Source organism: Alnus glutinosa, chromosome 1 (assembly GCF_958979055.1).
Source record: "Alnus glutinosa chromosome 1, dhAlnGlut1.1, whole genome shotgun sequence".
NCBI classification, from domain to species: Eukaryota; Viridiplantae; Streptophyta; class Magnoliopsida; order Fagales; family Betulaceae; genus Alnus; species Alnus glutinosa.
In genome coordinates, this window is record NC_084886.1 from 8572027 (window position 1) to 8586643 (window position 14617).

At 33.6% G+C, this 14617-nt stretch overlaps 1 protein-coding gene across 1 annotated transcript; it reads right to left on the reverse strand.

Annotated features, from left to right (window-relative positions):
- Positions 1-109: 109 nt before the first annotated feature.
- On the reverse strand, positions 110-2801 carry LOC133870656 (cytochrome P450 86B1-like). Its single transcript, XM_062307822.1, has 3 exons — positions 1738-2801; positions 1280-1628; positions 110-745 (listed from the first exon to the last, which is right to left on the reverse strand). Exons 1-3 carry the CDS (start codon positions 2676-2678, stop codon positions 341-343), a joined length of 1695 nt encoding a protein of 564 aa, XP_062163806.1. The 5' UTR covers positions 2679-2801; the 3' UTR covers positions 110-340.
- Positions 2802-14617: the final 11816 nt, after the last annotated feature.

A 14617-nucleotide genomic window follows, 5' to 3' on the forward strand; every position in this document is an offset into this window, starting at 1 on the left:
TTATTTTATTTTCCTTCTGGCTGAATGAATGCAGAGGTAGACCATTAACCATCAGATTATTAACAATCGCTAATTATCAAATTATGAACATTAATATTCCAATCAACAATTAATCAACACCCATATCCATTATTACTATTCAAATGTAGGTTGCTAAACACATAACCAAATGCAACCTTCTCATGATTCTCTCTCACTCTACAAATTTTCAATCATAATTCTCATTGACGCAGTGCAACAGTACCATTGATATAACTCGAACTATGCAGAGCACATATAAAAGAAGAAAGAAATAGAAATAGAAAGACTACTATTATTGACACCCCCATGAAAGCCTTCATCAATATTTAATCTTGAAGTACTTTTGAAGCTCCGACTCGTCACGCCTATCAAGCTTCACCTTCAGCCCATGCTTCATGTACATAGTCAATGCGAGCTTTGGTGCCACTGGGTGATTTTCCACCACCTTCACACGGTAGTGATAAATGATGGAGGCGGCGACGGATTTCATTTGATAGTAAGCAAAGTCTTTTCCCAAACAAAGGCGTGGGCCGCCGTTGAAGGCCGTGAACTTGTAGGCTGATTCGCTCATAAACCGGCCGTCTCTCAGCCATCTCTCTGGATTAAACTCCCTACAATCCTTTCCCCATATGGCTTCCATCCGCCCCATTGCATAGATTGCATAGATCACTTTTGTTCCTTTTTTTAGCACCGTCCCATCCGGAAATACATCATCTTCAACAACCTAAATGTTGAGACATATAATATTGTTCATTAGAACTTGCAAAACTAGGAGATCATTTGACCGAATAGTAGCTCTGTTTGGTAACGGTTTTTTTTTTTGTTTTCCTACTTTTAGCCCCAAAAAGGAAAAGAAAAATTAAAATAAAAAAGTTTTGTCAAACAAACCCGTATTTTTTTAATTAAGAAATATTAATGTGATTAAATTCTAATAATTCAATTTAAAAATAATAATTAGGATTTATAAAATTGTATATGATAAAATATCGTAAGATTGTATTTTTTTTCTTTCTTTTCTCTATTTTACAAATATTATGAAAAATAGAAGGCCATGAAATGGATATATATATTTCTTCGTTTATAAATTTTATTTAAAATACCATCTGTATTTATTGCCTGTGATAGCATATGCATAGGGGGAAATTAATGTTAAATTTATGATTGGCGGCCTAATTGCTCTGGTTTGAAAAAGTCAAGTGATGCTATTTCTCCAAAAAAGCAGGGAAAAAGAAAAAGAATATTAATAGGTAGGACTTGCCTCCTTGTGATCCACAGGCACTGAAGGATACAACCTGAGAGCCTCCGATAGAGCGGCATGCAAATAATCCATCTTCTTTATCTCTTCTGCTCTAAATATCAATGGGCTTTCGCACTGATCTCCCCTTTTTACCTCCTCTCTTTCACCCACTATCCCGCATATCTCTTCAAGAATTCTCTCCTCCACCGCCGGATTCTGATCAAGCAGCCAGAAAAACCAACTCAACGCCACCGAAGAAGTGTCTCTCCCGGCAAGTATAAAGTTCACGCAAATATCCCGCAGGAACTTGTCCGAAAAAGGTTGCCCGTCCTCATCTTTCAGCCCCATGAACACCGTCAAGAGGTCCGACCTGATACATAACAGATGTAAAAAAAAAGTGTTATAATATAATTTAAATAAATAAACCAATATTTTTTGTAAAGCTTAAACTTTTATAATAAATAATAATTTAAGACGACCTTTGTTTCTTAATATGGTCGGATTGCAGAGAGAGCTCCTTCTTTCTTGTCCGAATCACATCGTCGGCAAACTCGTCCACTGCTTTTATTGATATCTTAAGCTTCTTCTCCGTTCCCAAGTTGAAATGCCTCATGGCCTTCCATATACACGTGGGGGTGACAAAGCGGAACACTGTGGCTTCCGTTGCGTCCTCAAAGGCTTTGGCAAATGGTATTTCCGGCAAACCCGGGTTTAAACACCCAGGATCAGCCCCGAACGCTATCATGCACACATTATCAAAAGTTAAGCGTAATAAGATGTCCTGGAGATCGATAGGGATGGACTGTTTGATGGAGTTCTCTAGTACGGGCAAGAGCCTGGAGTGGACGAGTTCAAGCAATGACTCGATGGTCAACTGGCGGAACTTGGCCGAGTGGAATTCAATGCTTGCAGTCTTCCTTTGTCGTTGCCAGGTGTCATCGTCGGCGCTAAATATCCCGTCGCCGAGAAGATCACGAACCGTGTCCCTGAAATACGGCCCTTTAGGAAAATTCGGGAACTTTGACTTGAGAAGATGTTCCAAGTTACGGGGGTCGGACGTCACGACGCAGTTGAGACTACTAAACCAAGGGCCTTTGAATCTAAACGTTCCGTTTTGGTGGCGAAGAACATCGGTGAGCCACTCGTACATGTTGGTTCGAAGGCCGGCCGCCAAGGAAGGTAGCATTCCGAGGACGGGCCAAACGGGTAGGCCTTGAAGCTTCTTTTGCCTTAACGAGCGAATGGCTACGAAAACAAAAAGAGCTAAGAAGAGCTCTAGGATTTGGATATCTTGCAAGAAAAAGAGCCGGAAACTGAAGTATCCGGCGGCAAGGTGGTCATCAGAGGAAGAAGAAGAGGTGAGATTGGCAAGGGCGATCATGGTGTTGGGATGATAGGGAATCGGGGCGGTAGTGGTCATGTGTTATATGGGGGATGGTACTTGTACTTGTGTTTCTTGGCCTTGGCGTTGGCGTTGGCGTGCATGTTTTTACCCAAGCGTTATGATTTGGTGAGCTGAAATATAATGGGTGGCTAGCTGCTTTTTATGTCACTGCCTAACAGATTATATTTCTTGAACCAATTGGGAAAATGTTTAATTTCTTTTACCAATTCGGAATTTAGGGGACAAATAGGTTGACACCCTTTTGTAGGCCGAATTGAGGATATTTGGAGGATGGAAAGTGGGTGCGGCGGATAACCTAAGTGCAACTATTGATACAGTACTACTACTTCTAATTATTCCCTAAGTTTCCAACCGTGCCTTAATTATTATATTAATATGTATTAACTATTAATTAAAAATAACCGTATATATATATAGTAATAGAAGAAAAACTATATATGCATGCGGGTGGGAATTAAGGTGACCAACACATGAAAATATGCGGCAGAGTTACGTTACTTGGATAAATGGCTAAAACTTTTGACCTTAATTAATTAGCTTTTACGGCCGGTTGTATCCGGGGAGCCGCCCATCTGAGCCGTTGCTAATTCCTTTTCTTTCTCTTTACTGATTTGATTTCAGGTTGACGTATCCAACCGCTAAAATTTGTGTTCAAGTTTGCTTGAGAGCCAGATCGATAAACCCTAGTCAACTGTATATATTTATTGCAAATGGGTTGGACTACAGACTAATGGTTGATGGTCAGTAAGTTTAATTAAGGTTATCAATTAAGTATTAATTAGAGGAAGAAAAAAAATATTAAGGGATAACGTACTGCACTTAAAGTTATTTAACTTTCACCCTTTTCGACATAAGGTACTTGAACTTTAAAATGTTTTAATTAGGGGCCTTTTGTTAAGATTTTTCATTAAATCTTATCAAAAAATTTAAAATACCCTGTGTTTATTTCTTTAAAAAAATTTATAAAAATTTTCAAAGATTCAGGTATGAGTATTTTTGTAAATTCCGTTAAATTCCAACCGGCCAACACTTAAATTCTAACAATTTTTTTTTTCTTTTTTCCTAGAAAAAAAAAAAAGGAAAATTTTGAAAATTTTGATAGGATTTAACAGAAAATCTTAACGGATGACTCATAATTAAGACTTTCCAAAAAATAAATACCCTAAGGGAAATGATCAAAATACTCAGGTCCCACCACAATGTGTCTTGTTGTTGTACCATTGTTGTACTTCAAGAGTATAAGTATCATTTCCCGATTCTTTGAGGATGAGAAACGAAGAATTAGGAAGCATTTCTGAAAAAGAAAAAAAGAAAAAAGAAAAAAGAAAAAAATGGGACATGCACGTTACATATATACTCAGCACACGTTTTGGAGTTGCACGCTGCATCTTACATAATTCAATTCCAGCTAATTCACAAATTGTAGTGTGTATAGTTGACAAGTACTTAAAAAACAAATACAGGCCACTAATTAAGAAATAATATTCCACCTAAATAGGTAGCATGTTTATTTATTTATTTATTTTTTATATTTTTTTTTGGGTGTGGGGGTGGGTTAGGGAGAACAGAAACATTTTGGAATGATCTATTGGCTTTCTACCCGCTAAAATTTAAAAAATAATTTTATTTAATAGATTGTTATATAATTTTAATGACGTGTTAGTAAAAATTAGTCATTAATTTTTTTTAAGACAAAATTTTTTTATAAATTAATTTGTAAGAAATTTCATACAAATTATATTTAAGATTGACATGTGAGAAGCATATGTTGTTTTACTAGCACGTGTTTCTCACATACTTTTTTAATAACATTAATAAAAAAACATGTGTTTCTTACCTACTTAAAAAATACATATCACTTTAATTTTTACTGCTACATTATCAAATTTAATGCATTATATTTTTATTAATACACAACATTAAATACAACAATTTTAAATCCGGCAGTAATTTCTCTCTTTTCTTTGCATGTTCTTCTTTTTCCTCGAACAGTACAAGCACGGCACCATTAATATGAGGAGCGTAAAAGGAATTCTACGCACTAAATGCTTCTTTTGACTTTGAAAATCATTTTTGTCAACTACTAATATTTGGGGTTCAACAAATATAGATGATGTTTGGCAAGTGTTTATACGTAACATTATAGTGATCGTTGATTTTAGACTTAGTAAAAGGTGAAGTTGTGATATAAAATTAAAAAAAAAAATGTATAAAAAAGTGAAATTGTTTTGTATAATAGTGAATTTGTTTATTTGAATAATAATAAAAAATTATTGATGTGATATAAAAAGTAAATAAAAAATAAAAATATTTTCATATTAATTATTATTGAAAAAATATGAAAAAGTAAAAAAAAAGTTATGTGAATAGTGGCTAGCACTGGCCTTTGCCAAACATCGCCATTAGGGTGTCAACTGTGAACGGCCAATATAATTTAGATTATATTATATTTCAAAAACTTGTTTGAATATTTTTTGAATTTCAAAATAATAAAACCCATATATATATATATATATATATTTGAAATCAGTTTTTTTGTTTTATAATAATAATAAAAAAAATCAATTTTATAAATATTTTTCTCAATTATATTCAATTCAATTCACACTCCCAAACATCTTTTCTAAATTTTGTTTCAAATTCTTTAAACTATCAAAATATCGAACACCCATACGTCCTTAACTTACTCCCAAACAAAATTTACCACAAATTTGAATTTATTTTGTTTTTTTTTTTTTTTTTTATATGGGACATATATGCGATATGTCCCTAATAAAGAAGCATGATTATCTTTATTATTATTTTTTAACATTTGAAATGGTGATAATAAATATGAATAGTGATAGGAGTATTATAAAATTTATGGAGCGTTACTCACCTAATTTTATGGAGGATCGGACGTACGGTGCACGTGAAGTAACAGTTTAATAACTTCGACAGTTTATGAACAAATAGATATCAATTTTTATTTATTTAAGATTATTATTTACGAAACTATAGAATCAGCCAAGTGTAAGGTGTGGAACTAATTAGTTATTAGCTTTTGACACCGAATTTGATAAGGATGGGGTCGTATCAGATGCATCATGACAAGTAGTCAAATCAGTTTATAACCCAACTAAAAAAATATATTAATTAAATAAATTTTATTTTCCTAAGATAGTCCATATATTGGAGGTTTTTTTTTTTTTTTTTTTTTTTTTTTTTAAAAAAAATAAATAAAAAAAATTATAAACCAAGCTAGACAGTGACTTGCCATTATTTAAATTAATGTGAAAACCTGTCGGTCGCTAATCGCTATCATATATATACACTCGGTATCTAATGGGGGCTATATATCTTGAATAAACCTTTCGATGATCGGAAAATTGGATCATATAATTAACATGCAAAAAGTTTAGAGTTGGACAAATTAAATTATTAAAAATCTATATGCCTATAGAATCCATGGAAGAGTTTCACAAAGCTAGCTCTACAAAGCCGGGAGGCCACTATATATGGAGGAATTAAAGTGAAAAGTTGTACCAGTTGTAACTTATATATCTAACTTTAGCTGATTCGTGAGCAGCATGTAAGGCGATAGAGGCCCGGTTTGAAAACTTCTTTCTCTCACCCTCCAATTTTTACCTCGAAGTAGGTGACATCTTTGCAGACTTATCTATTTTATTTTACCCCGCTTTCCCTAATTTTTTTTTTTTTTTTCATTTTATCCCTTCTTTTGTTATTTTCCATCTTCCCCAAAAGGGAAATGCTGTCGGCCAGTGAAAGGCTGCATCACATTTTAAAAACAAATGCCAAAAATACAGTAGCAAGTTGGCGCGGGGGGGGGGAGGGGCAAGAAAAATGGGTTTTGAAACGGGGCCAAAATTTTGTAGAAACTTGTGGCTTCAACGTACGTGTTATGATTGAAGTTGATGCATTGGAAATACTAAATAGTACAGGCTAAGCAGAGGAACGGATGCTGTTGGAACAGGAACGGGCAACTGATGGAGGCCAGGATGCAAAAACTATAATGCACAAGTTTTCTTTCTTCTTCTTTTTGAAGAAGAAGCAATGATTTGCTTCTGCATTAAATCATCTCAATGATTTCCTTCTGCATTAAATTTCCTGCATGGTGTAATTATGCACTTTAGCAATTAGATCACTTCAAACCAACCCAACCGTTGAATTGGGTGCGGTAGACAGAATTGGATTTTTTTTCATTTTAAATGAAATAATTCATATTTATTTTATGGTCAGAATTTAAAGTTGATACATCAAATGATGTACATGATTTAACATTATTTAATTTTTTTTAAAAGACGTGTTAACATTGATTTCATATATATCATTAGCTGTATTAACTTTAAATTCTGATATTTCATTTGAAATAAATACTACATTAAATGAGATGGAGAAAATCTTATTCAATAGCTTGTGCGAGAATTAAATGTTTAACTTCATGAATGATAAAGATGACAAGACAAATACCTACTCCCAACCATTGAATTCAACTAAAAAAGAGAAGGAATAACTTGTTTGTTGCATAAGTTTACAAATTTCATGAAAAACTCACGTTCACCTTCAGTTATTTCATAAGCAGATAATTGATGGATCCCATAAATATTGATCATGACCAATTTCATCACTGTATCAATGATTGTGATCCTCATTGTGTACATAATTCGTGTTAGGATCTTCCAAAGAAATTTTTTTGGGTATAGGGCGTATAACAAAAGAGTTCCCATTTGTATCGGTAAGAAAATCAAAAAAGAAAAAGCAGAGGGACGTACAGGAATAGACCAATTGCAGCACTAGGTAGGTTGGTTAAGCAGGTTACGTACATAATGTTGCAGGTTGTTTAAGCAATACCTAGATTGCAGCACTAGGTAGGATTAGGATTCTTGCTAACACGTTCGGGCCAAACAAATCACTCCAAGTTACAGAATCAAATACCAACCATGTCGATCCAAAAACCCATTTTACTTAAAACTATGGCAATACAACGTACAGGTACTAATAAGTTTCAAGTTGCCAACAAACTCTCTAAAGCAGGTGCAGAAAATCATCAAATTCTCTGAAGCAGGTGTAAAAAATAAATATCCAGATGAAAAAACAAATTTAAATATTTGTAAAAAATTGAAATTTTTCATTAAAAAACCTTCACCTAGTGTAGCTCAAGTGTAAATCAGTGATAAAAACCATCACCCATCTGTGTATTCTGTATTCTGTAGCAGAGGAATAGAGAGAGAGAGAGAGAGAGAGAGAGAGAGAGAGAGAGAGAGAGAGAATGGTATCGAAGCTAGAGGGGTGGGCATGCTGGAGCGCTGTCGAAGGGAGTGCTGCGAGAGGGAAAGTTAACGGCAGAGATGAACGGCTGGAAAAGTGAAGTAAAAGGGGATGAGGAAAAGTAGAGCGAAAAAATGAAAAAGAAAGACGTGAATTGAAGCGTGAAAATGATAAAAAAAATTATAATAATAATAATTCAATAACTAATAGAATTTGTGAGCTAAATTAGGGGTGGAATTTTGATAAAAGACAAAATAGAAAAATTATAGAGAATTTACTAAATTGAGTTTTTTTTTTAGATATTCATCAAATTTTGGTGAAAACTTTGAAATTCATGAGAGCTTGTTGGGGATACTCTAACAATGCCATGCCTAACAAAATGCTACCGAAAACTGTCAACTTGTTTATCCCGAAAATAATATTAAACATGTATGCCATGTCGCAATGGGCCGAAGCTTCTTCTCCTACCAATATTTTTTGGGGTGTGTCTTTTTAGGGTGTCAAAGCTTGTGGGTGTTATGATCCTTAATTATGTCCCACGTGTCAAGTCTAATCTTAATCATGTGCATGTATATAAGCTTTTGAACACAATTCCTTTGCCGGTTAGTTTTCAAGTATGAATTCTACACAAAATTTGTATTAATTAGCGGCCATCACGAAAATTTTGATATTATACTTCCACCGGTACGGTTTATATATATAAACCTCTTGATTTAGTATTAAAAGGCCGGCCTCCACCCCTGTGGCACTGCATGCCAATGATCAATCAACCGGATATCCCAATAATGATTAATTTTGTTTTTGTTTTTTGTAATCATATTGGACAAAGAATTAGTTGGGATCGATGTTTAATGTTTATCTTCCTGCCCGGCCCTTCATTTAAAAAGCATGAGCATCAAGCAAACAAGCTTAATGCTATCTATATATATATATATATATATATATATATACACACAATTACGTACGTGCATAAGTGTGTTTGGGTAGATCTCGAGTCTTTTCATGTTACCTGAAAGGAGTACATGACACATGTGATGAGAATATATAAGCGCATGCATATACAATATTATACCATAGATTTAACACACACATATATATTAAATATATAGTGGAAATATATATTGCATTAATCGATCCTTTAGGCTGAAACCCTACTTACAACTAAATTATGATGTCCTGGACGTTGACATGCATGCATATATGAGAAAACAAGTAAAGGTACTCAAAACCAACTCGATCGGTGACCACAAAAGTCGGCAAAATTTGATTGATGAGACAACTAATTAAAACTATAGAGTATATATATAGATCGATCGTGCCCCCACAACAATCCAAGTAGCTATAGACTTTCTGGGTAAAGTATCTCATTGATGGAATTAAATTAGACCAATTAGCTACGATATATCTCTCTCTCTCGAGAGAGAGATCGATTCATCTACTCTATTATTTTGTTGATCAATCGATTCATCTACCCTACCTTCCACACGTACGTGCTAGCGTCTGTTACATATATCATGCGCACCAATCCCTAAATTAAACAAGAGATCGAGAAAACGAGAGAGACAAATGTAACTATATATATATATATATATATATATGCAACTTTGCGATTATAAAACATCATCATATTTGACACAATTATTAGCCTTTTGAATTTCGAATTTAGGTCATGTTGAGGTATATATGGGTATAAAATTATATAAGTCAATTTTATCTTTATTAATTTTATTAACCGGGTCAGAATTTTCAACCGCAACCAGCTAATTTTATTGTTGAGAATTGTAAGAGACATCAAATCTGAGTATAACCGGAGATGTAGCCACAAGTGTGCAGTAGGGTGGCCAGAGCCGAGGCAATTCCGATAGATTTAGGCACGCAGGAATTGATTTTGAGAGGCGATTCGATCTGCTGAATCAAAAAGTCTAAACAAAAGCTATCAATCTTAATAATAAACCATCTACTTATATGCTTGTGCGGGGAGGCTGCAAATTCTTTCGATTGATTTTTGTAAATTTAATTATTATTTGAGAAATATGTATTTAAGAAGCTTTGCGAGGTGTTTAAGGGAAGCAGTGGACGTAAATCAAACCTTAATGCATGTTAACTACCGAAAAAATTAATTGAGTTATAGAGAGATGCTCTGTTTTCTCTCTAAAATCATCTGAAAACACCTGTTCAAACACCATGGAAACTCCTCCTGTCCCCTTTTGGCTTCTCGTCTCCCCTTTCCTCCCCTTGCTAACGCCTCTAATGATGCCTTTATCATGCTACAGCTTGCTTTATATTTATCCACCTCTTCTGACTTCTGAGGTATCTAGATCTGTTTTCTTGCTTTCTTTCAATACAACACAGTTATTATTGTTTCCCGCCATCTTCCTCCACTGTGTCTATTACGACCTTTGGTTTGGTTGTTGGGTTAAAATTTTTGGATCTAGATCTATATTTCTCCACCAAATTTTGTACACCTCTCTAGTGGTTTCGCTAGCGTCTAATGCTTCCTCCGATGGTCGTCGTGCCCCCTTCCGATGTCCACGCCACCCTTTTTCATTAATTGAATCGCTCACTTCTTCTTCCTTTTAGACTAAAAGTGGGAAAGATCCATCCTTGTAACATTTTTTCCTAATTCTTTTTTTTTTTTTTTTTTTTATTAAAAAAAAAACTAAATATGAGAAATCCAGTTGTTTTGAGAAGTAACCGACGATCTAAAGTTGATATATGTTATAGTATAATTTAAAAGATTAAATTCTTTTTATAATTAGCTTAAACTTTTAAAAAAGTGCTAATTCAATATGGTATAAAAAAAAAATGTATGTCTTGAGTTCAAACATTATCTTCATCGTTCACTTTTCATTTCAATTAAATATTTCATGTGTTTGGTCTCACTTATTAAGTAAGAGTTTGAGTTCACACATAAGTGAGAGTGTTAGAATATAAATTAAATGATTAAATTTATGTACTTCTCATATATTAGCTTAAACTTTTGTGATAAGTGATGATTTAACATAAGCAAATTTGATGAAAAACTAGCTAACAGATTGGTTTGTTAAAAAAAATTTTTCTGCCTTTTTGTTTTCTGTTCTTAGAATAAAAATATTATTATACGATCCAAAATACAAAACATTTCAAATTGTCTTCATCTTTGTGTTATATCATTACATTTTTATTTTTTTTCAAATAAAAAACATCTCCCAAAATACATTAATAATATTGTTATTTTTTTAAAAGATAAAATTTGCCAACTAAATACAACAAATTGGAAAAGAGACCTACCAACCGAACCACCACATATCCACCAAGACTTGAAGTTCAATCTCGAAAGTTCTAGTAAGAATAGATGGGTTTCTAACAAATCAGGATGACTTGGGCGTCCATATATGCATGTCATCATCCCTGGATTACTATTGTTGGCCAAATTGTTAGTGTCCATACAATCCTTTGCATTGCTTCCTCTAAACAAAAAGGAAAAAAAAAAGATATTATACAATTACTTATATATTTTTGTTTCGTTGAAATAGTGTACAAAAGTACATTTTTCTTTTTAATACTTGAAAACAGAATTACAAAATTAAAGCCTTGACACAAAAACTTAATAAAAAGTAAAGACATAATTAAAAAGACATATAATAAATAAGGTATCCAAACTAATGGAAATGTGGATCTTTCCTACTAATTATTTGGATTGAAGAGATAGGGGGTGGATAGGTGGGAATGCTGTCAACTGTGACCCTAGTTGCGGCCCAATGTGCTACATAATATTGAGCGCATAAGTTTGCATTTCTATTAACCTTTCTTGTTGACCAAAAGTTATCAGCTAAGATAGAGTCAATGATATTATGAATAGTTGAAGAGATTTATCAATCTTTTGAAATATCTGGATGTTGAAGAGAGAGAATAACAATATGTGAATCTCCTTCCAGAATAAACATTTGGATATTTAGAGGAATAGCTAAAGAAACAACAAGATTTACTGCTAGAGCTTCTCCCTCATTTGGTTGACACGATGAACTAATCTGGGTGCTTATTTTGATGATGTGTCCTAGATGATTTCGATACATTGCAGCTTGTGCCGAAAAAGTATCTCTAATGGCCGTATTAAAATAGATTTTGAACCATTGAGGTAGAGGAGTGATCCACTTTTCTTCAATTGGGTTGGAAATATTTTTCCAAGCCACCATATGTTCTAGAGAAACCTTGATAATTTTCCTGAACAAATGGAGAGCATCAATTAAAGGAAAGATTCTCATGATAAGCCTTGTTGCGAGAAGAACATAGAAAATCGCATGCCACTGACGCAAAAATTTGGAAATAAAGATGGTCTTCTTTCGGGATTTTAAGAGTCAATCCAAGTGAGAGAATTACTTTAATCCAATCCAACATATTGATGAAATTGAAAGCCGTTGAGTCAATTGGCTAGAGAGAATGACGCCATATTACTATGGTAAAGATACATTTAAAGAATAGATGCCGGATAGAGTCTTCCCCAGATTTGCAAAAAGAACATACAGTTATGTCTGTAGATGAAAAAACAGGATTTAATCTCCTCTTAGCTCGAAGTATATTCCATGCTATTTTCCAGATAAATAGCCTCAATCTATCATTGAGATTCAACTTCCAAATATTCTTCCAAAAGGTAAAAGAAGTTCCAGGCAAAAGGGCACAGACTTCCTGATTGCTATGGATCGCTTGATATATAAGCAGAATTTATAGTAAAACGACATGAGGTAGAAAAAGTCCAGAAATATTTAGTCTGCAATATTGGTGAAGAAATGCGACTTTAATAATCTCTTAAATCGAAGTGCTATCAAAAATTAAATCAAGGGCTCATTGATTCCACTGATTAGTTCCTGGAATAATAAATTCTGATATAGATGCAGTCGGCAAGTTCCGATTGTGAAGGAATCTTGGCAGTGGCTTGAAATGAGGTAATGTAGGAACCCATGATGTACAGAAGTACTTCGATTGTATCTTATAGAGTTTATTTATAAAATTATTTTATTTTATATGTTAATAAATTTTTAAATATAATTAAGGTTATATATCCATGTGATTAAATATATATATATATATAATAAAAGTGTATATTTGCCAAAAATATATTATATGAGAATAAATAGCATGCATTTAGAACGATACAAACTTAATTATTATTTACGTTTATATCTATATTTATGTACTTTTGTTTTAGTTTCATTTCTATTTTCCTTTTTATCCATAATCTATTAATATTAATTTATAATATTTGCAAATTAATTTTTCTACCAATATTTAGTTATTCCTCGGTATAAAAATAGTTATATATTCACAATGGAAATCATATTCCCATTCACTGAACCAAAGGAATAACTATGTCATATTGGATTATTATTATTTTTTTCTCTAAGCAAATCATATTCTTTACAAATTGAAAAGTCAGTATTCTTCATTTGTTTTGACGTAAAATGTTTTTTGTTGAAAAACATTTTCAACGAAATCAGAAAAATCATGATTTTCTTAAAAATATTTTATGACGTTTGACTTATACGAAAAAAATTACCAATGACAAAAAACCATCGATGACGAGATTCTGGCGATGGTAGCCGAAAACTAACAACTGGATTTAGTCACTGGCCAGACGGATTCCGGCCAATTTTGCGAAAATCTAGCTAGCCAAATTCTGGCACTGGCCCACCGAATTCTGACTGCACCAGAATCTGGCACAATACATCCAGATTAGAGGTGGCTACAATCCTAATGCTGCAGCTTTAATTTGGGATTCAGAGGCTACTACTTTTGTCGGGCTTTACAATGAAAAAGGGCTCAGAGGAGGTATTAGTGTGGGCCGCTTAGAGATGGGCCGAGCAATGGGTGTTAAAAGGTTTTGGAGTTTTCTCGTGTCTTTTTTTTTTTTTTTTCAAAAAAAATAAATAAATAATTATGACGAAAAAGTTTCAACTTTCAAGACAGGCTAAGACTACTTCGTGTATTCATCATTGTCGGCCAAATCCCAAATTGGTGCAAATTTCCTAGTGTCGTAGTCCAACGTAGTTAGATCTTATTCATGTATTTTCCCTTGAAATTATGCCGGAGAAGGTGGTAGGTGGAGATGGTTATGGAGAGGGTAGTCTGTAGTCACTAGTCAAGGTGTAACCGTGTAAGAGACTGCATGCCTATGATTCTGCAAAGACGCGTTTGGGTTTCTCCCTGGTGTACGTTGAGGATGCAAAGACGAAGACAGCACGTTTCGACACAAAAAGACAACATTTGAAATTCTTGTCGCTCTCTTCCATATTGTCGTATTTACTATTGTCTATGCTTGTAATTTTTGGCCTGATTTTTGTAAATTCGGCATGAATTCAACACAAAATTAATGGATTATGGTTAAGAGATCTTACCCATTTAATTAAAATAGTTCGAGTTAGAATTGACCGATATAGTTTTATACTTATGCTTCACCGCAACCTGTTAATTCACATAAACCTAACACAAAATTATTGGCTTAGAGTTGAGAAGTCTAATTCGTTTAATTAAAATAAATCAGGTTAACATTGCTCTATATAGTCTTATATATACTCAAGCCATAAAAAAATTCAAATTCAACACGCGAACACGAATCGTCACTTCCTACTATCTCTCACCAACCCACTAATCACATCCAAATCTAAGTCTAACCAAAATTTATAAACATAGGTATGAGCCTGATTTGGTGG